The 24,611-nt window shown below is 45.2% G+C and overlaps 1 protein-coding gene across 1 annotated transcript in view; it reads right to left on the bottom strand.

Annotated features, from left to right (window-relative positions):
* NUP210L (nucleoporin 210 like) overlaps positions 1-24,611 on the bottom strand; it is a 358,615-nt gene that overhangs the window by 264,861 nt on the left and 69,143 nt on the right. Inside the window, exon 13 of the mRNA XM_085637033.1 lies at positions 23,083-23,278. Coding sequence (XP_085493159.1) covers positions 23,083-23,278 — 196 coding nt within the window. The remainder of the gene's footprint in view (positions 1-23,082; positions 23,279-24,611) is intronic.

Below are 24,611 nucleotides of genomic sequence, written 5' to 3'. Positions count from 1 at the left end.
TTCCCCTGCTGGAGTACCGGACTCGAGGGCGCTGCTCCCAGAGCGGTCGTCCTTGTGGGTCTCTTCCTCAGGTCTCGGCAGGTCCCACCGTCGGGGTGTTTCCTCCTTCTTCGGGCGTGTGGGTTCAGGGCTTTCTTCTGCTGGTCCTGGGTCCGCGCTATCCTCCGCGTCTCGTCTGCCTTTCTCCCCGGCCTCACCACGCAACGTGGCTACTGCGTTTTTAGCCCCTCCTCCGGGACTCGCGATCAGCCTGTGTGTTCCGGACTGAGCGTCTGGACCGCTCAGCCCACTTCCTGTTTCGGTCCCGTGATCTGCCATGTTGGATGGGTCCTCGGAGTCCGGCCAGTACGGGAAACCATCACAGGGCCGTGGGGCCCGTGTAATGTAGTTTTTTAGTGCTGTTATATAGCGCTCCCATTATCCCCTCAGCGTCAAGGAGGTGGCGATCCATGCGGAATGCGGGTTCATCCTGCGGTACATGTAGCCGCTGGTTTATTGCAGTGAGTTGCGATGCCCAATAATAAGTCTGTATATGCGGGAGAGCAATGCCGCCATCGTACCACCCCTTAACCAGTTTATTCATGGCGATGCGAGGTGTCCCCCCGTCCCAGACGAGTTTGGTTATTTCAGTATTTATCAGAGTAAAAAAGGAGAGGGGAATATGAAAGGGGGTATTTTGTAGGACATAAAAAAATCTGGGCAGTGCCATCATTTTAAAGAGCGCCGCTCTGCCGAGTAGTGTAAGTGGGAGAGAACGCCAGTGCTTCACATCACGGCAGAAGCGGGCCAGGGGTTTCATGAGGTTTTCGTCTGTGAAGTGTGCAATCTGGGGGGTGATATATATGCCAAGGTACATGAAACCCTGTTCCGCTATCTGGATATCGCAGTTTTGCGGTAGTTTTGGGGGGGGGGGGTCCGTGGAGGATATAAAGCAGCGATTTTAACCAATTAATGGTGTAGCCAGTGGCTCTGCCATAGGCCACACAGATGTCCAGGAGGCAATTTAGCGATCGGGCGGGAGACGCCATATAGATTAAGATATCGTCTGCATATAGTGATATGAGGTCTTCCCATCCCATTGTCCACTTGAGCCCCCTGATGACAGGGTCTTGACAGATCCACGCCGCCAATGGCTCCAGCACTATCGCAAACAATAGAGGGGAAAGTGGGCACCCCTGTCTCATACCTTTACCCAGTCGGAAGTCCTTTGAAGTGCGGCCGTTCGCCACGACATGCGCCTTAGGTTTATTATAGAGAAGATGCACCCAGTCACAGACCTTGGGGCCGAATCCCAGGTGTCGGAGCACTGCAAAGAGGAAGGGCCATTCCACCATGTCAAACGCCATGCAGGCGTCCAATGAGAGGATGGCTGCATCCTCAGCAATAGTGGGGCTGCGAGCTATGATCCCCTGGAGCCTACGGAGATTCAGGGCCGTGTTACGGTGGGGCATGAAGTCCGATTGATCCTGATGGATCAATGTGGTGAGGTATGGTTGGAGACGCAGCACAAGGGCCTTGGCCAGTATTCTTGCCTCTGCATTCATGAGGGATATTGGTCTGTAGGATGCACAGTCTTGAAGCGGCTTGCCTGCCTTGTGAATCGCGACTATGGTCGCTAGACGCTGGTCCATGGGGAGCTCACCCAGTTCTAGACTGGCCCTGTACATATTGAGGAGGTGAGGCGTGAGATGAGTCACCATTTTTATGTAGAGCTCTATCGGTATGCCGTTCGGGCATAAAGCTTTCCCAGGTTGGAGTGCCCCGATGGCAGAGGCAAGTTCGTCCTTGGTCAGTTCCGCATCAAGCGCCGAGACTGCATCTCGTGGTAAGGAGGGCATGCGAATATCTTTTAGGAAGGGGAGATTATCTTCTAGTGTGTTAGTGGCTGTCGGTGTGTATACCCCCATATAGTAGGAGGCAAGGGAGTCCACTATTTGCTGCGGGTCCCCAGTTATCTCACTGCTTTCCATACGGAGTTGAGCTATCCACCTGGTGGCCCGATATTTTTTGGCTAGCCAGGCAAGGAGCTTGCCTGCCTTATCGCCTGCTTCGTAAATAGTGTGTTTTGTAGCCGTACGTTTTGCTTTCGCCATCTCCCACGCAAATGTTTTATATTCCTGCAGTACCAAACTCAGTGCATGTGTGGTATCGTCAGTTAAGGCAAGTGCGTGGTTTGCCTCTGCGTTTGCGACCCCATGCTCGAGGTCTTCCATCTGCTGTCTCTGTTTTTTCTTGTGCCCAGTTATCAGTGAAATCGCCTTACTGGGGAGGACACGGAATGTGCATTGTCAGTGAAATAGTGTTTCGTGGCTGTACGAAGTCCCTTCCTTATTTCAGGGTTTTGGAGATATCCCGGGTGTATGGGGAATACCCTCCGTCGTATAATATTATAAGAAGAGAACGTCAGGTATAGAGGCGAATGGTCTGATATTCCGCGAGGTAGATGTCGGATCTCCGTTACTCGATCCAGCCCCGTCGCTAACGTGAATATGTAATCAATTCTAGAGAGGCTATTGTGGACTCCTGAGTGGTATGAGTATTGCCTATCGTCTGGGTGGGTAGTTCTCCAAGCGTCTATTAAACCAATGGCTTCAATGAAATCTGTCAATTTAACGTTTGCGGCAAGAGATACATCGATCACAGCATTGAAATCTCCCCCCAAAATTGTGTCGCCTGTCGGTAGGGATAATAAAAATGTACCGAGTGCTGGGAGGGCCGTTTGGTGCAGAGCCGGAGGGACATACACCGAGATTAGGTTATAAAGCCGCCCTTCCCATTGGCATGTTAGTGCTGCAAAGCGCCCTTGGTCATCCGTTTTTGAGTCAATGAGTATAAGGGGGAAGCGTTTATTGAGCAGGATTCCCACCCCACGGGAGCCGGAGGTGAATTCTGAGTGGACCGCCATCTTGTATCCCCATCTATCTAAGGCTTTGGTGGCCGTGCCTGTTAGGTGCGTTTCTTGTATCAGGACTATCGCTGGACCTTTACGCTTTATATACTGAAGAACTAACCCCCTTTTAATCTTATCTCCCAGTCCGTTCACGTTCCATGAAAGCACCGTGAGGGGAGGGGCCGGGCCCTTGGGGTTATGGAGTGGGTTATCTGGGGTTTCCATCAGTGGGTCAGTGTGTGCCATTTGCGTATATGCTTGTACCGGGGTATGGAATTGCTTGTAGTGCCCATCTTAGTCCGTTGATGTGAGTGCCATTGTAGAAACGAAGAAGAAACAATAACGTAAAAACCAAAAACCGTCCCTCTTTTCCCCTCCCCACTCCCTGCCTCCCTGCCAGGCGGATCCCAAACTACCCGCCTCCCCAACTGAGCAGAGTGCTTCAATCCCATAACAAGTACTTGCGTGGGGGGTGAGAGTCTGCCGAGAGCACCTGAGGCCCCCTATATGATGATGCAGCAACGGCCTATGTCTCCTTCATAGGTACAGTTCTCACCCACAGAAGCATGGTTCTTCCCACGTGCGCTCCTCTTGTGTAGGCCACGGGCAAGCGGAATAGTCAGTGCGTCCTCCGAGGGGGGCGGACAGTAGATGCGAGCATAACAACAGAGAGTCTTGGACCACAGTACCGAGTTGTTCACTCCCCTTTGTCACTGGATTCCGCAGATCTGGATCCCTGCGACCACTGGCGTCGGTGATGTTGCTGGGTCCTGAGTTTCGCGGGTTTCGTCCAGCCAGTCGCGAGCTTCCCCCGGTGTAGCAAAAAACCACACCTTCCCCTCCGCCTCCACTCAGTTTTGCCGGGAAAAGCATGGAATATTTAAGTTCTCTTGCACTCAATTCTTTTTTGACGTCCATAAAGCCTCGCTGTTGTTTGGTTACAGCAGCTGTGTAGTCCGGGTACATCGTGATCACTTGGTTTTCCAAACGAATCGGCGGGGCAATCCTGGCCGCCTGCAGGATAGCATCCTGATCACGGAAATTGAAAATGCGTGCCAGAATTGGTCTAGGGGGAGCACCCGGCTTGGGCCTTCCACCTGGTGCTCAGAAGAAGCTCGATAGTCCGCGCGGTTGTAGCTGGTTTTTGACGAGGTCCTCGACAAAACGGTCCAGGGCCGGCCCACCCACGTTTTCTGGCACGCCAATAATGCGTATGTAGCTGCGTCTTGAGCGGCCTTCCTGGTCGTCTAGCTTGGCATGGATGTGTTTGTTGTCTATCTCCAACTGGCGCACCTGGGCTGTAACCCTGCGGTGTCAGTGGTCAGCACCTTTGTCGTAGACTCTACTTCAGTTAGTCTCCCAGAGAGCTTAGAGAAGTCGGTTCGGATCAAAGATATGTCTGTGGAGATCGTGCTTATAGAGGATTGGACTTGCTGGAGGGCGGCCATGATGTCAATAAGCGTGACTGAGTCCGAGGCCTGTTGTGTGGGAGTTTCTGTGTGTGCGGGAGTTGCCTGCTGCTTGTCACCCATGTCTTTAGTATAGGCAAATTTGTCCAGCTTTCCAGCAGGTGCCCCTCGTGGGCCACGGCCCACCATCTTGGCCCGCCGTTAAGTTGATCCACCGGTTCCGGGTGGGGGGGGTGATAGTCACCGCTGCATGCCACGTTGTCGTGCGCAACGCGCTGCCTTTCGGGTTTCTTGCCCCTGCCCTCCGTAGGTTGTGAAAGAGGTGTAGTTTATGTTTGCGCACTGCTAGATGTTGTCGAGCCCCAATCTGCAGGTCTGTTACTACATTCCGCGAAGCGCCAGCCCGGTGATGTAGACGGACACTGTCGCGTGAGATGGAATGTATTGTTAAGTGGAGTTAACCCCGCAGCGTTTGATGTGCCTTGGGTCTTGCAAGTGGCAGAGGCCTCGGCTCTCCGATGTGACGCTGTGGAGCCCCAGCCATCCGCCTCAAATGGCCTTCATAGGCGCCCTTTACACTTGTTTCTTATTAATGATGGAAGTTACTTGAGGCCGGCTTGGCGTGGCTGGGGGAGGACGATGTGGCATCACAAGATTGCGGGGGTCCCAGCTCCTTGTCCCCGCAAGGTGGGTCCGTTGTGTCCTGTTCCTCCTCTTAGGGGCCCCTGCCGGAGCGATCACGCGGGCGCCGCACAGCTCACCTTAGCCTCCAGTGCGCCGGATCAAGGACTGGTCACTATGACTGGGACCGAGGGTGTTGGAGGCTCTTCAGCTGCAGTCACAGCCGCCGATAGCGCATCTGGTCGTACAGCGCCGTCACCCACGCTGGTTACGCGGGGAGTTGGCGCACTCGAGGTCCCGGCGTCAGTTCAATCGGTAGGCCTTCAGATCCCCTCGCAGATTTCTCCGGGGCCGCAGGGAGCCATGGGACGCCACAATCAGCGCCGCCAAGCCTCCTTAATTATGCCGTATGCATGCCGGATTAATGTGGGGATTGACAGCGGAGGCTCTCACGCTCACGGAGCTCCTTTAGGCTGCGGCCATCTTGCTTGGCTGCAAGCCACGCCCCAAGCATGTAACTTTTGAAATTAAATGTGTAGCGGTTGGGTGCACTGTGATCTCGGTAATCGGTATACTTTGATGTGAGGTGTGGGTGAGTCGTCCAGGCCTTGTACAGTATGTGTCTGAGTGCCTTTTTAACTGCGCCCCACTGTAATCATTTTTTAAGATGAAAGGGAGAGGGGCCCATCGCCGCTCGGGCTCACACTGTGGTGGAGGGGCACCATCAGAAGTTCGGGTCCAAATGGACAGCCACAAACGGTACACGGACACCCCACCTCTATGTGCCGAGCCCCTGAATCACCCTGGGGATAACCCCTGAATGATAGTCCTTCACCGTAACTGCACCACATGGACGTCAATTTACCAAAATGCCTGGGGTAGCAGAAGTGACATCATAGGTCGTGTGATATCACAGAAAAGTGGTGTCACATTGAGTTTGACCTTAGTGATATCATGGGAAGTGATATTCCATGACCTCTGACCCACAACAACATCACAGGGAGTGACATCTCCGGAGTTAATAAAAAAAGCAATAACTACCAGATGTACAGCTCTCAGCTACCAAGGTATAGCCTTCATATGCATGCACTTGTCATCAGTTCTCAGGAACAGCACTGAATCCTGGTTGGTCCATACTTTTGAGAACAATAACTACCAAAGACTAGCTCAATTATTCATGCTACAGTGCAAATACCTAAGCACAAGCAATATTTACAAAAGCACAGCTTCATGTATCTAGACACAGCTTCGACTGCCCTGCCTCAGGTAGTCCAATAAACAGGCAGAAGGCCAAATGAGCTCGGGCACAGCAGTAAATGCTCAGGTATAGCACCAAATTCTCAGGCAACAAGCCAAACACCAGGATAAAAGCAAAATATGATAGGTCACAGTGTGTTCCTAGTAACAGGCATCAGATCATAAGCCCCTGCCAATCAAGGTCAGCTCATGCTGAGGCAGGTCTTCATTATGCTCAGATACAGTCTCAAATGCCCAACTGTGCTTTCCCTTGCACAGGCGTATCCTCAAAAGTATGTCCAACCTCACCCTTTCACAACTGCATGCTCAGCAATAACTACCAGAACACAGTGGAAAGTATAATGGATTATTTTGACATTTTCACAGCCACAAGCAATTAAGTAGGGTTTCACTTCCCTATGTAGGAATGCAGAACTCCATGCCATAGACACAAACCATTTTCTTCCAGAAATACAACCTGTTGGATTCAGGCATAAACTTGTATTTTTCCAGTAGCATGACATCCAAAGCTGCCATGTTCCATAGGTAATTAAAAGCACTGGGCTTTATTATCAGAAGGACTGATTTCTGGCACCAGTCATTTCGCAGTCCCTGCACCACTTAACTCTTAAAAAGGGCCAACGAGGGAAGCCAGAGACCTGATTTTTAAGGACCTCGGAGTGGTCTATAGGAAGGAAATATTATGTGGGCTCTCCTTCACGGTTTCTTCCAATGGTACCACTGAAATGAAGTGAGGCGCCGATTTTGAAACTCTGCCCTTGCATTTACATTAACATCATGTTTGTTAGAACTGTAAAAATAAAGTAGAAAAATAAAGATGTTTGACCCATTTTAACATGCAGAACTCTTGACCAGGCACATTAATCCTCCAAACTACGCATCATTGAGCACCATAAACAACCATTATTTACAGAGCTTTCGAGGCATATGGAGACATGAAGTGTTACTACAAATGCAACACGTCATTACCTTATGATGTGGACTCCTGGCCCTGTCTCAAGATACCTGGGATGAATTCTGCACTCAGAGGGAAGGCCCTGACGCTACCAGCCCGGTGGCTATGTGATAACCGTAAGTGCAGGGATGGGCAGTTGGTGGCACAATGCACTGCACCTGAAGTAAAAGTGCTGCAGGGACTCGGCAACCCAACTCCATGGAGTCGGTGTCTCGTTGTCTGTCCTGAGCGATGTAGCCACTACAAAGATCTGATGGCTGCCCTGCAATGAAGTCTGCTGGAGAAGAAACATTCTGAAACTCAACTTGACCTTGCTAGAGTGAATTGGTCTGATTGTTGAGCACCAACGTGGTCCAGGAACACGATGAACAGTCCCACCGTTAGGCCATTAGAGTCAATTTGGCAACCATTCATTGACTAAAGCAAAGGAGACCAAAAAGTAGTTTAAGATTTGATAGTGTTCCAGCTCCCTTGGGCCCTATTTGCACAACACTGGCTCGCCGCAACATTCACCATAATAAAATACAACAGCAACATTACCAGGCCGACCCACGTAGAGCATGCGACCTGATAACAAAGGTAAACTGAGAGGATGTTTCACCTCATACACCTCATCTGTCTAAACTTCACTCAAACTACGAAATAAGAAAGTGAAGTAATTGATGATGGTTTGGCTATTGTTGGAGACCATTTCTAATGTAAGCCTTTGAGCTGGACATTTAACTGAACTTTTGATGTTCCAAAACACCTGTGAAGTCTCACTTTGATTGTCCATGTGAGGAAAGCAGTCAAATAACTTTAGCAGGAAGGAACCAGCTCAGCAAAAGGCATTTTCATATTTTAATACCAATGATAACCTTAAAACTCTTTCCTGTTACCTGTGGCACAGTCAGGAAATGCACCACATTGTCAACTGTTGCATGTTTCTGCACGTGCCCCAATTTAAACTTACACATGTTTACCATTTGAATGTAGTTTCCTATTATTTTGTAATAACAGTCACTCTTTTAGGTTTTAATGTGGTGCTTACAGGTTATTAATGCATGTCCTGGCGGAATGGATTGCGGCATATTTCAGGTGGTGGTAATAGGAGGAGGTTGTAAATCAGGTGATGGTGGTCCAGATCCCCATCGTGCTGTGAAAGGGTAACTCGAGCTCGCTGGTACACAGGTACACTTAGTAAAGGTGGGGTGGCGAGTTTGTGACTGGCAGTGGAGGTGGGGAATACGTGTTCTGCCTTTGCTGCTTGACCATTAGGCAGTGGTTTGTCATCTCATAGCTGATGGTAACAAAACAGAATATTACAAATCTTTGAGAGATTTAGTACTATAAGAGGAGACATTCTTCAAAGCAGTGGAGGGGAAGCTCCTTGACGAGGCCACACATTGATCCTACACGAGGGCCCCGCTGTCACAGATATCACGTAGACAAACCCTAATTCGGTGCTTGTACGTGTCAAGGCCATGTGCAGCAATATCCTAATGCTGCCTCTGTAAGATGTAAATCACCACTTGATGTGCACAATCGTGTATCATCTCCCAGCTCACACCATAATGCACTTCTTTGCTAGGTTTGTGCAAGTCGGTAACTGCTCAACCTAAAGCACCATTAACAACGGCCAGTGGAGGAACTGGAATACCTCATAAACCATTTCCATATTCTTTTTTAATGGGTCACGCAATAACTTAGTTTCTGAAGGGTGACGATAAGGGTGGATCTTTGTGTTAAACATATATAGTATTGAGGCACGATTCAGTACACACTCTACCGTAAGCCTTTGGAATACTGCATCCAGCAACAACCGCAACTCTTAAAAGTCAAGTGTACAAAAAAATACAAATATTGGGTAAATAAGCCACGCTGCCACCTCACCTGCTGCACCTTGAAAAATAACTGGCGTCACACTAGGTACCCAACACTGCGAACAGAACTGCGTCTTCTCGTAAAGGATTATATAGTAAAAGTGTGGTAGGTAAACTCAGGCCCCCTTTCACCTTGATCCGCACCATGCCTGACTCCATCTTGAGCTGCTCCACCAACCTCTGCATGGTGCCTACGTTAGAGTTGGACATGTTACTGCCGGGACGAGCACACAGAGAATGGAGGAAAAAAAGCAGACAGGCGTGATGCTGGCTGAGAGCAGTAGCAGCTGGCGGCGCTGGGACCAAAAGGACTGCCAGATGTGGTAGAAGATCTGAGACTGGGTGCTCACAGTCGGCAATTTAAGCAGGTCCCAATCCAGAGCCAATCACGTCCGGACCAGCCCTGATGAGGGTGGGCGGGCATATGGAGGCAGAAAGGGGACAGAAAATCCAGCGATTATTAACCCACTGGAAGAGAGGAAAGATGGCAGCTGCCGCAACCCTGTGAACCTGTGAAAGCGGGCGCTGTGCTGAAACCTGAAGCGCGGCACCCATGTGGCTAAAAGTTAGTCATCTGGCTGCCATGATGAAACCTTGTTACAATGGCGGCACTTGCCCTTTAGCTTTAAACATGTAAAGCTAAAGCGCGGGTGCCGCAATTACCTTCAAAAGTAAAGAAACAGAAAAGAAATGTGCATTTTTTTTAAAACTTTACTTTTAAAGCAATTGCGGCACCTGTGCTTTAGCTTTAGATGTTTAAAGGTACAGCACGGGTGCTGCCATTGTAACCAAAGTAAATAAACAGGGGGGAAAAGCTATGCATTGTGGAGAGGTCCTGCCTGCAACAGCAGGTCGGAGAAAGCTATTTAAGAAAATAGTGCTCCAGGGCTGTAATTAAAATGACCCAAGTAACAACACATGTAACAGGAGGTGTCCTCACAGGAGGCTACAAGAAGAGAAAAGTCAGTACTAAGGAGGGACTACTAAGCCTATTGACCAAGGAAAAAACACCATTTACAAAGGACGGTGACAGAAGCCAAATAAAAAGATGGGGGAAAGTGGGCAGAGCTTCATGCTCATATCCTGAATACAGCATGTCTCGAAGAGACAGCGCAAGCGCTTCCTAGAAGAGACCTAAAAAAGGCTTCATTTTTTTACACAATATGGGCTGGAAGTAATTTTTAACTGGGACCATTATTGGCCCGTCTTCTCCACTAGGGCAAGAAAATTACTGCCCAACAGTCAGGGCCCGTTAGATAGTTTCATCAATGAGGGGTCAAATATTTAAAAAGTGGTTGAAACATCACCCTAGCTTGACTATACTCTGTTTTGTAGAAGGACTGAAAGATTTGAACTCTTCTGACACTATAATCTTTAAATTACTTTTATGAAGTGGCGAAGAGACATGTACGGCCTCTGGAAAACTAATCCCACTTAAGAAATAATGAACTGCCTGACTTCAGCTCTTTATTTAACAGCTGAACGGACATTTAATAAGTCTAGTACAAGGGCAGCGGTGCTATTTTGTTTACCCATGCCTCATCAGAATCTTATGTTTCCATCTCAGAAGAGTCCCCGTAGCATATGATTTTGAAATGTCCACCATTTAGGAAAGGTGGTAGAATTTAACATAGTCATAGGGGGCTGCAGCATGAGCGATGGCAAAGTAACACTTTATATTCAGCATTTTGTAGTAGTATGGATTCCTTTTTTCTAGGATTGCCATTGTATTGCATTTTTAATAGAGCATACGGGACAAATGTTGAAGGACATATTAAAATAGACAAAACAATGTTATGGGCTAGATTAAGCAATAACAGAGTGAACAATGTGATAGCAAACACACTTTAGCATTGAGAACTGTTAATGCAAGAAAATAATATTCATGTCTCAAAGATATGACCTAAATTGGAGCACTTGGTTTGTGTTAGTGTCGATGCTTATCCCATTAATACTACAAAGAGGAACTATATCGCAAAAAGGGAACGTCACACCTGGCTGAACGTTTGTGTTTTACATTGCATAAGAATGCCTGATTTTTAATGGTTTATCTTTGCTAATGCAGGACGTTTTTCTATGGTAACCCACGTGCCGCATGGCCAAATGGAACCTTATTTTGTCATCGAGGATACACGTGGAATGTCCCCAAGGATAAAAGAAGCTGTTGATGAACAGCATGTTAGAAAGAAATGGGGGTATATGTTTCCTTGTACCTTCAGACATTAGTTACTACTGTGTGAATAAGGTTGTAGGAAAGTAGGATCTGCTTTCGTGGTCACCCCTACTTTTTGCTGGTGTCATTATGTTTTCTGATTAGTCTGACTGGGATCCTGCTAATCAGGACCCCAGTCTTGGTGCTTCTTCCATAAATTGGACAAGGTGAGTACTTAGGTACAGTCCAGATTGGCTACTGGTGTACCCTTGTAAGTCCCTGGTATAAGGTACTAAGGTATCCAGGGCATAGGTACCCAAGGGGTCACCCATGGGCTGAAGCATGCATTATGCCACCCATGAGAGACCACTCAAATTGTGACTGCAGGCCTGACATTGCAGCCTGTGTACGCATGTTTTAGGCTTGTTAGTGTACATGGTTGATATACGTACATACATAAGTCCAGAATGGTTGCAGTAACGCACATTGCTATGTCATGTGGTAAAAGTCTGCATGGTCCATTCCGCACATGGGGCATTTGTGCAACACTGTGCCGAACATCCTATGAAGGTGCGAAGGGTTGAGATACATGCAGAGGACATAGATAAACTACAATAGCTTTAGCCTTGCATTCTTTGCGAACCTCAGGATATGGCTCAGGATATATTCCAGTCTACATTGATTGATTAGTGCACTCTGCAGGTCCTGACTCCCAGAGATCTTTCAGGCCACTGAGTGCTTTGCCCATCGCCTCGCTCAATGCCACATATAAGTCAGTGATCCTTTGGTGTGTGGGGCTCCATTTTAGTTTCAATTTTAAATAGCACGGACATGGCCTGAGGGCATCAGAATGCTTTACAACCAGCAGGATATGAGGGTTACAGCTGGTTACATTACTAGTAATTAAACTCAAACGATTACTTCGGTGGATGCATAGCAGTATTTGCAATATCGGGTCAAAGTCTGGCTCCTTAATCGAGTCTCTCATTTTTTGTCAATGGTGCTGCATGTTAAAAACTGTCTCATCGGGATAGTATATATATCCCTTTAAGCTCCTCAAATGAGAGGGTGGACCCCTCTGCGAACACATGACCCAGGTCAAGAATGGAGGCGCGTTGCCACTGTGACCAATGTGGCATCCGTCCCACCCTGGCGAAGGCCGGTAGACCCCACAGTGTCTACCAGGCTCCTGGGGGTGGCATCAGTAGGACGTCCACCCCCTGGCGTCTTCGGGCAGATGGTACATGCCAGGTCCTTTGCTTCAGTGGATGTAGCAGTAGCACTTGTGAGATCAGTGGGCCCAGGTGCGGAATTAGCAAAGTGCAATATTAAGTCAGTCTTTTGTCTACTTCCAGTTCATCCATTACACTTTTCTATGTTAGGCATTCAGTTTGAAGAGAAGTTGTATGTTGATTAGGTCTTGCCAATGGGTTGTGCAATTTCTTGTAACCTATTCGAGTCCTTTAGCACCTTTTTGCACTGGAGCTCTACCTTTAGATCAGGTTTTGAATCTGTCACACATTATTTGGATGATTTTCTGTTTGTAGGTGCTGGTGGAACATAGGTTTGTTACAAGGCTTTGAGACATTTTGAAGAGCTGATGATGGAGTTGGGGGTACCGCTTGCTCCTGAGGAAACTGAGGGTCCTAGCACATGGTTGTTTTTTTGGGATATTGAATTGGATACAATCAAAATGGTAGCAAGATTACCTGAGCAGAAAGTTAAGGAGATGGTGGCTCTTTTGGAAAAAGCTATCACAGTGCCCAAACTGTAACTAAAACAAATCCATCATCTTTTGGGTCACCTTAATTTTGCTGTAGAGTGTTATGAGCGGGCAGGTCTTTCTGTCGCCACCTGGCTTTTGCTGTGTCATGGGTGAAGCTACCGCACCACAAGTTCAGGATTTCAGCTGCGATGCGGGCAGATTTTGAGGTTTGGTTGATGTTTTTACAAGATTTTATTGGTGTTACTATGTGGTCTTTAGATTTGGATGTTGTTGGATGGCTCAAATATTTTCAGATGCTGCTGGTGCCAACGGTTTCGGTTTGTTCTGGGAAGGCAGGTGGTGAGTGGAGGAGTGGACCTCAAAATGGGTGAAGGGAGGCAGGATCATTGCTTTCTTTGAATTCTTCCTCTTGTTGGTAGCCCTAGTAGTGTGGGGCAAGAACTTGGAGACATTTTATTTACCTTTAAAGTAGATAATAAAACTGTGGTGGGTCTGGTCAATGGGCAGAAGGTAAAAGATAAACATCTAATGAGATTGCTGCAAAGAGTTATGCTAGGCTGTTTGAAGTTTAACATTGTTTTTAGAGCCAAACATGTGCCAGGTGTAAACAATAATATCGCAGTGGCAGAGATTCTGTGATTTGTCGCCCGGAGCAGATTTTCAGGAAACAGTGATGCCACAGGAGGTATTGCAGCTTGCAGACTGAGGACGCTTGAACTTGATGAGAAATCTCTAGCAGTAAGCACTAGGATGTGCTGTACGAGAGCATGGGAAGAATTTATTAATTTGGGGGCGGCTCATAGAAATCAGGACAAGGAAGACCTCATGCTGTGTAGAGAAAATGTTCTTGGTTGCATTATGAGCAACATAGATAAGAACATTTCATTCACTTCAAATGCTGGTAGGTTAGTTGGTTTGTGTTTTTATGGAAAGTTCTTCTGGGGGTATGAACCTTCAGCAGGTGAGATGGGTAGGAGGTTGTTGCAAGGCTGGCCTAAAGAACATAAACGAGATATTCATGTGAGGGATCCCATCTCCCCGAAGTTGCTCGTGCGTATGGTGAAAGGCATTTCTTCTATATACTTTTCTTTCTTTGAAGAATTGTTGCTCAGGGCTTTTAGGCTATCCGAAAATTTGAGTAGGGGAAGTCAGGGGGGTTGTGGGTTGACAATCTAACCTTGTCATGTGACTCTATTCAAATCTTTTTAGACAAATTGAAAACTGACCAGAGAGGGAAAGGGTCTAAGATTGTGTTCAACAAAATTGGCAGATCAGTGTGTCCGGTGGCGGCATGGCAGGAATTTAATGCGGGAGGCAGTTTCTGAACTAGTTTCTGTGCATCAGATGGATATAGACTTGTAACATCACAGGTTCTGGGTGCAATGAGAAAACTTTTATGTCAAATTGGTGAAGACCCTTTCCGTTTTGGCACCCATTCTTTTTGAACTGGCGCTGCTTCTGACGCGTCCCGGTTGCAGGAAGTTAAAAGATCAGGTTGTTGATCTTCTGAATGTTGCCCGCGTTACATCAGAGATATTGAAGATGCTTAACCATTAACTTGTTATTAAGCCTTGTTTCTCATTCCAGGTTGTGTGGAAGGCCCGCTGGTGTCTTTCTTTTCCATGTGAATAGTCAGACACTCTTATTAAATGGGAGTCGAAGCAGGCTGAAAATTGTCCTTTTGAAAAAATTCTTGGTTTCCGTAGTGATGAGATCATAATTCACAGGTGGGGTCGAGGGGGTATGAAATGGGGTCAACTTTTGCCGTGCTTGTCTAATTTGGTGGCTGTGAGAGTGTGCCCTGATATTTTACTGTTACGCCTTAGCGAGAATGATCTGGTACAACTCGCAGGTTTAGGCTTGATAAAAGAAACGAAGAAGGACCTTGAGCTGATAGGTAAATCTTGGTCAGGCACAAAAATAGTATTGACAGCTTTGGTGCCTCGGTGAGTTTGGCATGGAGCATGGAGCATTAAACTTCACAGCAGTTGAAAGAGCTAGGCGTAAGGTTAACCGTGAGATGCATTGTTTTTGTGAACATAGAGGTATAGGTTGATTGGAACACCAGGATATTTCGAAAGAGGATTTTCAGTTCTTTCGACAGGAAGGAGTCTACCTATCATTTGTGGGGAACTAATTATACTTGCTTGAAATCAGAGAAAGTTTGCTTTGCCGTTAGCCCAAAAAAAAGTGGCATTAATTCAAGTAAGGCTGTTTTGACGACAGCCATAATTTTCTAGCCCTGCTCGTTTTGCAGTGCTGCCTCAGTCAGTCATAATAACTTTATTTTGCCATTAAAAACAGCATATAAAGTATACTGCAAAGTTCAATCAATAATATTGAATACATTATACAAATATAAAAGGATACAAATACATAAAAACTATTAAAATCATGCAGAGCAGTAAAATTGAATCATATCATAAACCAAGCAATTCACTGGTGTATTTTAGCATCACTCTTACTGCTGTATATGTGCACCCACCCTATACAGTTAATCTGCTCTTTTTTATAGCAGACAAAAGGAAAGAGGCTACACAATAACAGACAGAGGGATTAGGTAAAAGTTGAATATAGTGCAAGGCAGGGCGACATTGTCTAAAATTAAGTTTTCGCATAAGTGGTAAAATATGTTTTTCCTTTCTTCCCTATATAAGTTACAGAAAAATAAAAGATGGAGATCAGTCTGAGAGGATTGTCCATCACATGGGCAAGATGAAAAGGCTACAAACAGAATATGTTTTGGCAGGATAGCATAGCATTAGAGGGATATATTTCATTCGGAATCGCAACAGTACATATTTGTGTTGGAGGTTAGAAACAAATGTCAGATATGAAAGGTACAATATATTGTATACTAGGCGTTCAAGAATATTGTGTAACAGTGACCGTGTTACAGTTGCTCTCCCACCCATCTCTGACCATTCTATCCAGTAATCGGCCTTTCAACTCTTTCCTTGAAGTTGTCAAACATAAGTTAGGTTATTTCAACAATTTTCCGAGGCCAATTTCTTCCAAGTTGGACTCAATATATTTTAGCCATCTTATTTTAGATACCCCATCTAATTTCAGGCAGTCTTTTAATATATCTCTAGTTAGATAGAATGCCACAATAAAATGGGTGCGATACAGACCTGGTCCGTAATATGAGTAAATTCAGAGTGACAATTATAAGTAGAACAGGTCTGTGGTAGACAGCCTAATCTCTTAAAAAAACCATCTTCTATGGCATGGAGTTTAGATACGTTAGTTAGGCCCTATACAGCTGCCCCATAAGTTGCAACTGACACTACCTTTACCTGATAGATCTTTTTTTAAAGTGTCAGTTAGTTTCAATCCCAATTTTTTTATAAGGCTAAAAAGCCCTCTGATGGTTTTTTCAATTTCCAACCCCTTGTTAGCCACCATGGATTGCCAATTGCTCTCGCTGTCAAATGTAACCCCCAAATAATTAGTGTCCACAACCTCAAGCTTGCGTCCCTCTATATGCATTAATGGGTATTTCTTAAGCTCTGAACCTGCCAAAAGAACAAACAACTTGGATTCATTGACTTTTAAGGCTAAGTTCACCCATGAAGTTTGTATATTCCTCTATGAGTCTTTGCAGTGCATTGCCCGTACGTGCCAGCAGCACTGCATCGTCTGCATAGAGGAGTATCTGGACAGGAGATGAGTTAACTAGTGAAACATCCTTAGTAGATCACTCCAAGGCCTGCTCTATGGCATGGGTGTATAACGCAAATAAAAAGGGGGCAAGGACACACCCCTGCCTCACTCCGTGGGTGATACTAAAGTGTCTTGTGCACTCGCCCTCTCTACCATACCGGACTCAGGCAGCGGCATCAGTATACATCCCATATATAAAATAAAAAATCGAGGTATCAGCTCCCATGTCTTCCATAATTTTCCACAGCTTAGAATGGACTACGCAATCAAAGGCGGCCGACAAGTCAATAAAGGCCATATAAAGGTGGCCAACCTTAGCCTTCGTATACTTAGAAATGATCAGATTTAAATTTAAGCACTGATCCGTTGTCCCCTTTCCTTTCCTAAAGCCGTATTGTGAGGTAATTATTATATTCCTTTCAGAGGCCCATTACTCCAATGTATTTAAAAGTAGCTGGCCCATTCATTTAGCCGTGCTGTCCAATAAGGAAATCTGTCTATAGTTTTTCGGATTTGCCTTATCCCCTATTTTTATAAATGGGGATTATGACCGTCTTTTTCCAAGAAGGTAAGGCACCCGCATATGTTATTATGTTAAAAACATTAGTAAGAAGCAGTGCTACTTGTTTTGGTGACAGTTTTCTGCAGGGATGAGGGAGTTGTCGTTTTGTGGAAATACTCTGAGGGGTTGGGGCAGGAAAAATGCATTGTCAGGGTTTTTTCATGGTGGCAGAGGGTGGAGTCACGTGTGAAAGTGAGTGGATGAAAGAAAGGGGATGGGGAAGTTTGGACATTTTTATGAATTTGTTTGGGGTATTTTTATTGTTATGGGGAGGTTTAAGGGCATGGGGTTAGGTTTTGCTTATTATAATAGTGAGCCATTGGATTTAAATTTGTAAATGTAATTAAGCTTTAGAACTGCATATCTGTCCTAATAAAGCAGCCTTTTACTCTAACTTGGTCTGGTTTTAGTGCCTAATTTATCCGATGGGGGCACCTGGGGTGGCATCCATAGAATGTCCACACCCAGGCATCTTCAGTCTGGATGGTACAGGCCAGTCCCTTTGGGTAGCGCCATTTGTTCTTTTTGCGTGGTGGGGCCTAAATTTCCATTACTTATGTTTCTTGAGTGGCGTCATTCACCACTGTGGTCCTGTGAGAGTAGGTTTTTTTTGTTGCTTGTCCCTTTCGCTCCCTCTTTTTAATGGTTTCCCAAACATTTTAAATCGCTTTCGTAGGGTCTGCAGTTTTAAGGCTTTAGGTTGTCACTTAGGACAGGTGGCAGAAATGGAGGAGCTCACCACAGGCCTGAAGGGTTGGGGGCATTGCAGAGAAGGCTTTGACAGAGGGGACACAGGGGAGCAAGGATTGAGACACGTGTGAAAGTGAATGGATGAAAGAAAGGGGATGGGAAAGTTTTGAAATTTTTATGAATTTGTTTGGGGGATTTTTATTTTTGGGGGGAGACTTAAAGGTAAGGGGTTCGTTTTTTTATCATACTAGTGAGGCATTGTATTTAAATTTGTAAATGTTAATGAGCTTTAGAACTGCATACATGTCTTAATAAAGCAGCCTTTTACTCTAATTTAGTTTGGCTTTTGTGCCTATTTCGCCCGAAGGCAGTATGCCTTACTCATGTGTCTGCAATGCTGATAGTGCGACCAGCATTACCAAGCCATTCTTATCAAGAGTGGTATTTGCCCGTCTGGAGGGACCATACCGAGTACATCTCTAAGTACACCCTCTCTCGTTTTTTGAGGCCAAAGTCTAGCTGTCTCAGGTTACACATCTGGGGCTATCCACGTAAGTCATTGTAGTTAGCATGCCAGATAATACAATTCCCAATCTGGCATCCCCAGACCGCCAAGGCCGTTGGTAGGCCCAGTTTCTCCGGCACCATGCGGTGTCGCACCTTAGCTCAAACCAATCCAGGTCGTTAAACACGATGAGGCTCAGAAAGCCTCCAAGTCTGACCGTGGTGTCAATGGAGGCTGTCGGTTTTTAAACCCGCCGGACATTCCGACTGACTTCCAAAGAGCTGAAGGAGCCCGTCTGCCATTCGGAACCGGAAAGCAATCTCTATGGAGGGCATTTTATGCCATTTGGATTACGATGTCGGTTTCCGGCAGTGTTTTCATGCCGGGCTTTTCGACATGGGAAGCCTGTCATAAAGTGACTTTGAGGGGCCCTAGAAGGGCCCTCTTAAGCCAACAGCCTCCGGTTGGGGGCCCATGGGGCAACTATGATGCCCTCGCTGTGCATTCCTGCACCGTGAGGTGCCTGCCATGTGGTGCAGGGATGAAAACAAACTCCCTTTTATGTCTGTGAGCCTTTGCTGCGGCCGCTTTCCGACCACAGTACAAGCTCCCATACAAAAAAGGGAGCTTGCGACCGCACCATGTACGGTCGCATCAAAATTCAGAGGTCGGGACCGCCGACTGGAGGGTGGTCGGACCCGTATCTGCAACTGTGTCTGGTAGATGCAAGTCCACCCGCCAACAAAATAAGGCCGTTTGTGAGGTACTATTAGTAGCACAGTGGCAAATATGTAAAAGAGTCCTGGTAAAATCACCATTTTCGCCAGCGGCAATTGTTCGACAGGCGACAGCAGTAGCTTTCGTCAGAAAGCTGTCGACCCTTAAAGTCAGGCAACCACTCTGTGTGGGTTGCCCCTCGCGAATATCCACAAAGTGCCTGGGCACCTTGACCCCTAGGTACCGGAAGGTATGCACTGCAGTTGGGATAACGTAGGGTTCGGCATTCGCTAATTGGGATAATGTTAATGTAGCGGCCGCCATTCACCAATAGTGTGGTGCATCAGCCCGACAACAGGAAGAGAAAATAAGCCAACATTTATGGTACAAACACTTGTGCTTTCTTCGCATGCATCGAATCTATGAAGCAAGTAATGGTATGGAGCGTCTCATAACTTCCTTATCACTCCAGTCACCGGGAGGAGGGAACTGGAAACTCGACTGATAGTTATTTACCAAGCACTCACGCCCCCACACCCCCCACACAGACTTTAAGTAGATTTGTAAATGTCTTAACAATGTCTCCATCGTTTTCCTTCATAAATAGATTGGCCTGCGTATGGCAACATGGGTCAGTGTCCATGTTTTCCAAGTAAACTGGTGCATGCGCATTTAGACTAATTGCTGCACCTTTGAGTTTTTTCTGCACAGATGTGATCACAAAATATCTGTTACAATTGAAACGCGCACTCGAGATTCAAGTTACTCACTCTTCATTTGTTGTGTGAAGTTTCAAGGAATCAGTCCTAGGGTCGGAGGGAAATAGCCAAGCTATTGCACTCCTCACAAGAAGGCCCCTGGTCACTTGAGGTGCTGCCAGAGGGACACCACGCAGAGTTCACAGGCTCGGTGTACTCTGGTTTTATTCTGCTACAAATAACGCATTGCATCGAGTTACCCAAATACATAACTTCCAAAAAAGACCAGCGCGACTCATCAAAGGGACGTTTTCCAGACATATAACTTGGCGTGTAAAACGCTGATGTCATTTGTCATTTCCCATTTAGGTAACTGATAAATGACTGCCCCACAGTTCATTGCTGAGTCTGTTGCTGACTATGATAAAGCAAATCCTTAGCACACGCGCTCTGCTACAGCTGTTGTTGTATTTGCAACATTTATTGCTAGTGTCTGACGAGGGATACAGCAAAATCAGACTGCTATATACTACTAGAGCAGGTTAGGCAATCTAAATGTAGTACTTTGTACTGTACTTGAGCGCTTTTCTGTTTTTTTCATGTATGGCACTGGAAGGTGGTGGTCATTTTCCTAAGACGACCAATCTTGGAATCCAGAAAGAGACAACGTTAACAATGACAGGCAGCTGTATTTCATATGAACACAAATGGTACTTTTGTGGTTTTAGCACATTAAATGTGTCTGATGGACTAACGGAGGTAGAGGTTTGCTGCCAGCTGTGCTCAGTGGGGCGTCTGGAGCACTGCTTGGCATAGACTGTGCACGTACCGCGAGGGTGAGGTTGCCCAGACAGAATTTTCCTGTGCTATCACTGCAGCTGACAATGATCAGACATTTGAAGCAAAAAGCAGTTTGCAAAGTGAATTGCATTGCCTAAACGTGCTGGACATATATCAAGAGTAACATCAGTGAATTGGGGCCTGTTAATCAGATAAAATCAGGCCTGAAAAAAAGGGTAATTAATAGTCAGTGAGCCACGGCAGCCAGGTGGACTGTGTCACATGTGACACCTTCAACTGGTTTGCAATCAATTGATTGCACATAGCATTCTGGAAGTTATATTTGCATCTTTAGTTTTTTGTGAATAGGGGATTGAAAATTTCAGCTTGGATATTTTTTTTTCACATTTATTTTTCCTTTTTAAGCAATCCAGGCTATTTTGTAGATCTGTTTTACTAGATCGTGCATTGGCTCTCATAGCCAAGACGGACCCCTGGCTCGGCTCTGGCTTGGATCATACCACAACGTTTCCGGCTCGCCAACGTCAACCTCCACATGTCAACCTAACTTAGACCAAGCACTAGTAATGCTCACAACTAGTCAAGTGTATTATTTACAGATGTTTGTTTATTAAAAATTGTAATATGCTTTTATGGAAGCTATTCAAAGCACTACCCATCTACTAATATGTCATAAACGGGATGTAGTGAAATTAGGTTCTCAGACTACAGCTATGAAAACTTTCCTATAATCAAGCCCAGCAGGAACCTCTTAACTATTTCGATAACTGTCAGACAAGGATTTCCAATAACTTTGGCGCTCAGTTCTGAGTTTATTAGGAGAGTGTTTTCAGGCATTTAGTTTGTAACTATACTTTTTGGGTAAAGAGATGTTTAGTCAAGGGAGATCATTCGCTGTTGCTGGATGATTCCTGCCGCCACTGCAAATTCCTCATTTAGGGGTTCTAGGATATCATTGTCTGACTTTGATAACAACCTTGGCTTCTTAGTATGGATCTTTTCAGAGTCTCACTGTCATTAGGTCTGTAACACGGCTCGTGTCATTTCCCTTCTGATATGAATCACTTTGATATTTATATCAGGGGATTCATCACAGGGTGATTAAAGTTATGGTCCTATCTATATCCTTATGTTCAATACCATCCCTTACGTTTCTGGGAATTTTTTTTCACAGGCTTCCTTTATTCTTTTTCATATCTGAAGATCACTCTTGTACCCTCACTAAATCCTATATTTGACCCTAACCAACTCTTGTCCATACTGATTACTTTTAGCCTAAACATAAACATAATATTCACCTCAAAACATTTCCATATTCCTTACCCTAACCTCTTTCGCTTACACTCAATCTATCACTTTCTCTTAAAGTAACCCTAACATTATCCATAAACCTAACTACTACAACCGCAACTTACTATTTCCCTACTTTTAAACTTTATCTTACTCTTAGTCTTTCCTAGGCTACGCCTTACCCCTCGCCCTAGTGACAACCATAACTGTTAGCTTAACTTTTATTTTTACCCTAAATAATGCCCTTATGCCAACTATGCCCCTTACCCTTCCTGTGACCTTTATCCTAATCCATTAATCCTTAAATAAATACTTACCTTGACCCTCCCTTGAGGTGCAAGTTATTTCTTCACCAAAGCTTTCCTCCAAGAATATGACCAGTGTGGGTGGAAATATTCTGTGGTCCTATTCATTTCATAACCCTGATGGCAAGTTGGTCCTTCTTTGAACTTGTGGATCACTTAAAATGATCCTGATTAGTAATCCATGGCTCAGATAATAGCATTAGTAAGTACATCGAAACCTAATGTGGTATTAAAGATGCTGAGTATAACGCTCATGATTCACGGGTTTTTTTAGTGAACCAGTGCTTAATGCGACAGAATCACAAGAGTTTCCATAGGGCACATTAAAAAAATGTCAGTGAGCATCTCAGAATATAGCTATAATTTTATTCAGTATTCACAAAAATTAAGTACTGGAGCAAATTTGCAGATATTCGGAGTAATTCTAAAACGTTCAAGTGCAAATTAAATTCCCGAGCATTTAATCACGTACACATTGAAGATGGTCCAGACATCTCCAAATTTGCTTCAGTGCAAGTCTTTTAAAAATATAACGTAAGATAACTCATGCTCATGAGTAACTTCTTGTTCTACATTTTTATTAATAAATAATAATGATGTAACGTCTGCAGTGATACAAACCGTTCTCTGTAAATCCTTTCCTGTTAAGTAGGGCTGTCTCGTTAATTCAATCTATGTATAACTTCTCAGCAATTACTCTCCGATCTATCCTCACTGTTTTACGATAGCTTAATGAGCACCCATGTGACGCAAGATTGGCGTTGCATGAGACAACCAATGAAACAATGTATTGTATTGTAATTGCATTTAATAGCGCTTACTACCCCTGGTGAGGCGTCAAAGCACTTTTTCGAGGAGTAGCACGCTACTCCGGGACCCATAGAGGATTAGTGTTGAATTAGTATAGTGAAACATGCAAGTACATTTTAAGTGGTGGATAGGCTAGTCATGGTGCATTATGGGCGTTGTAGCTTACCCTCTATGAGACTAAGAACACCCGGCCTATCCATGGTGACCTCCAGGGGCAAGAGCGAGCAGTCTGTAAAAGCGATGATGTCGCTTGTTTCCTGGTCTATGCCATACATGACAATGGGAACGTCCAAAGCTTGACAGATCTCCACATCGCCTTGCACAGGGGCTAGTTCCATCTTGAAGAGCTTCAAAACAAACACCTGTGTAACAAGAGAGGAGAAAGCAATGGTGACAAAGTGAATAAAGTATTTTCAGAGTGAGCAAAACATTGAAGGAGAACTATACAGTCATGATCACAAGAGAGAATGATGACAGATTATATACAGCAACAAACACAAGGAGAGATAAGAAGGAAATCTGCCTCATTCTAATGTGGAAAGGAGAATGTAACACAACATCTAGATGTGATCTTAACATGAGGTGAAGTAAGACTACATCAAACTGTGATCGTATCGAGAGGTGTACAAAGACCACATCCAGATGAGTTCCTGAGCTCTGCAAGAAAGACAAAAAAAAAGCTATGACCAGAGGATAAGAGCAAAAAGAAAGATTATATGCAGCTGTGATCGCAGGGAGAAAGGAGAATGAATGACTACATCAACCTGTGATATCAGTGAGGAAACAGAAAAAAACTACACGCAGCACTAATATCAGCAAGAGGAAAAAGAAAGACCACTGCTGGCTAAGATGTGATTTCAGCATGATAGGAGAACGTAAGTGTATGCCCAATGTGAGGGGAGAAGAGCCAGTTGTGATCTCAAACGGAGGGAAACTGTACCAGATTGAGACTCTGAAACACCATTAAAAGCGTTACAACATCCAGTTGTGAACTCGCGACAGGAGAAAAAAAAACACATCAAGCTGTGGTCTCAGAGGGTTAAAGAAACTGACCATATTCAGCAACTATCACAGCAAGAAGCCAAATCAATATCCAACTGTGATTTCAGGGAGAGAAGTCTAGGAATGACCAGAATGTCAAGGAGAAAGAAAAAAATAAAAAGTCCCACAGAAAGTTTGGCTAGTGGGTAGAACGGAAAATCATATCCAGCTGTGGACTTCAGGAGAATGAAGAGGAAAAGAAAACAACCTCCAATTTATTAAGGAGGGCAAGGTAGACAGAGAGAGTCATAAAAAGCGAGGAGAGAATGCTAATTTCAGTTGTGAACTTGGAGAGGGAAGAGAAGGAAAGAACACATTCCATTAAGTGAAAGTGATACCTCTACCAGTTGTAATCTCAGGGAGTGGGGTAAGGTAGAATATGGCATCTAGCAGTGATTTCAAAGAAATAGCAATAAGACAGAAAAGATCCCGCTGCGATTGCATGGTGAAAAAATGAAAAAACGCATCCAGCTGCAATGTGAGGGAGAGAAGAGAACAGAAACCCACTTAATTCTGCTGTGATCAAAAGAGAAGAGAGATAAAGAAAATGACAATTCTGTTACACTAAATTTGCAGAGTAATCTAGAAAATGATCCAGTTCTATGAGCGAAACCCACTTACCTTATAATTGAACTGGGTCTTAGATTTTTGGAC

Source organism: Triturus cristatus, chromosome 12 (assembly GCF_964204655.1).
Source record: "Triturus cristatus chromosome 12, aTriCri1.1, whole genome shotgun sequence".
NCBI lineage: Eukaryota > Metazoa > Chordata > Amphibia > Caudata > Salamandridae > Triturus > Triturus cristatus.
The sequence above is the reverse complement of the archived record's forward strand: the minus strand, read 5'-3'. Positions and strand labels throughout refer to the sequence as shown.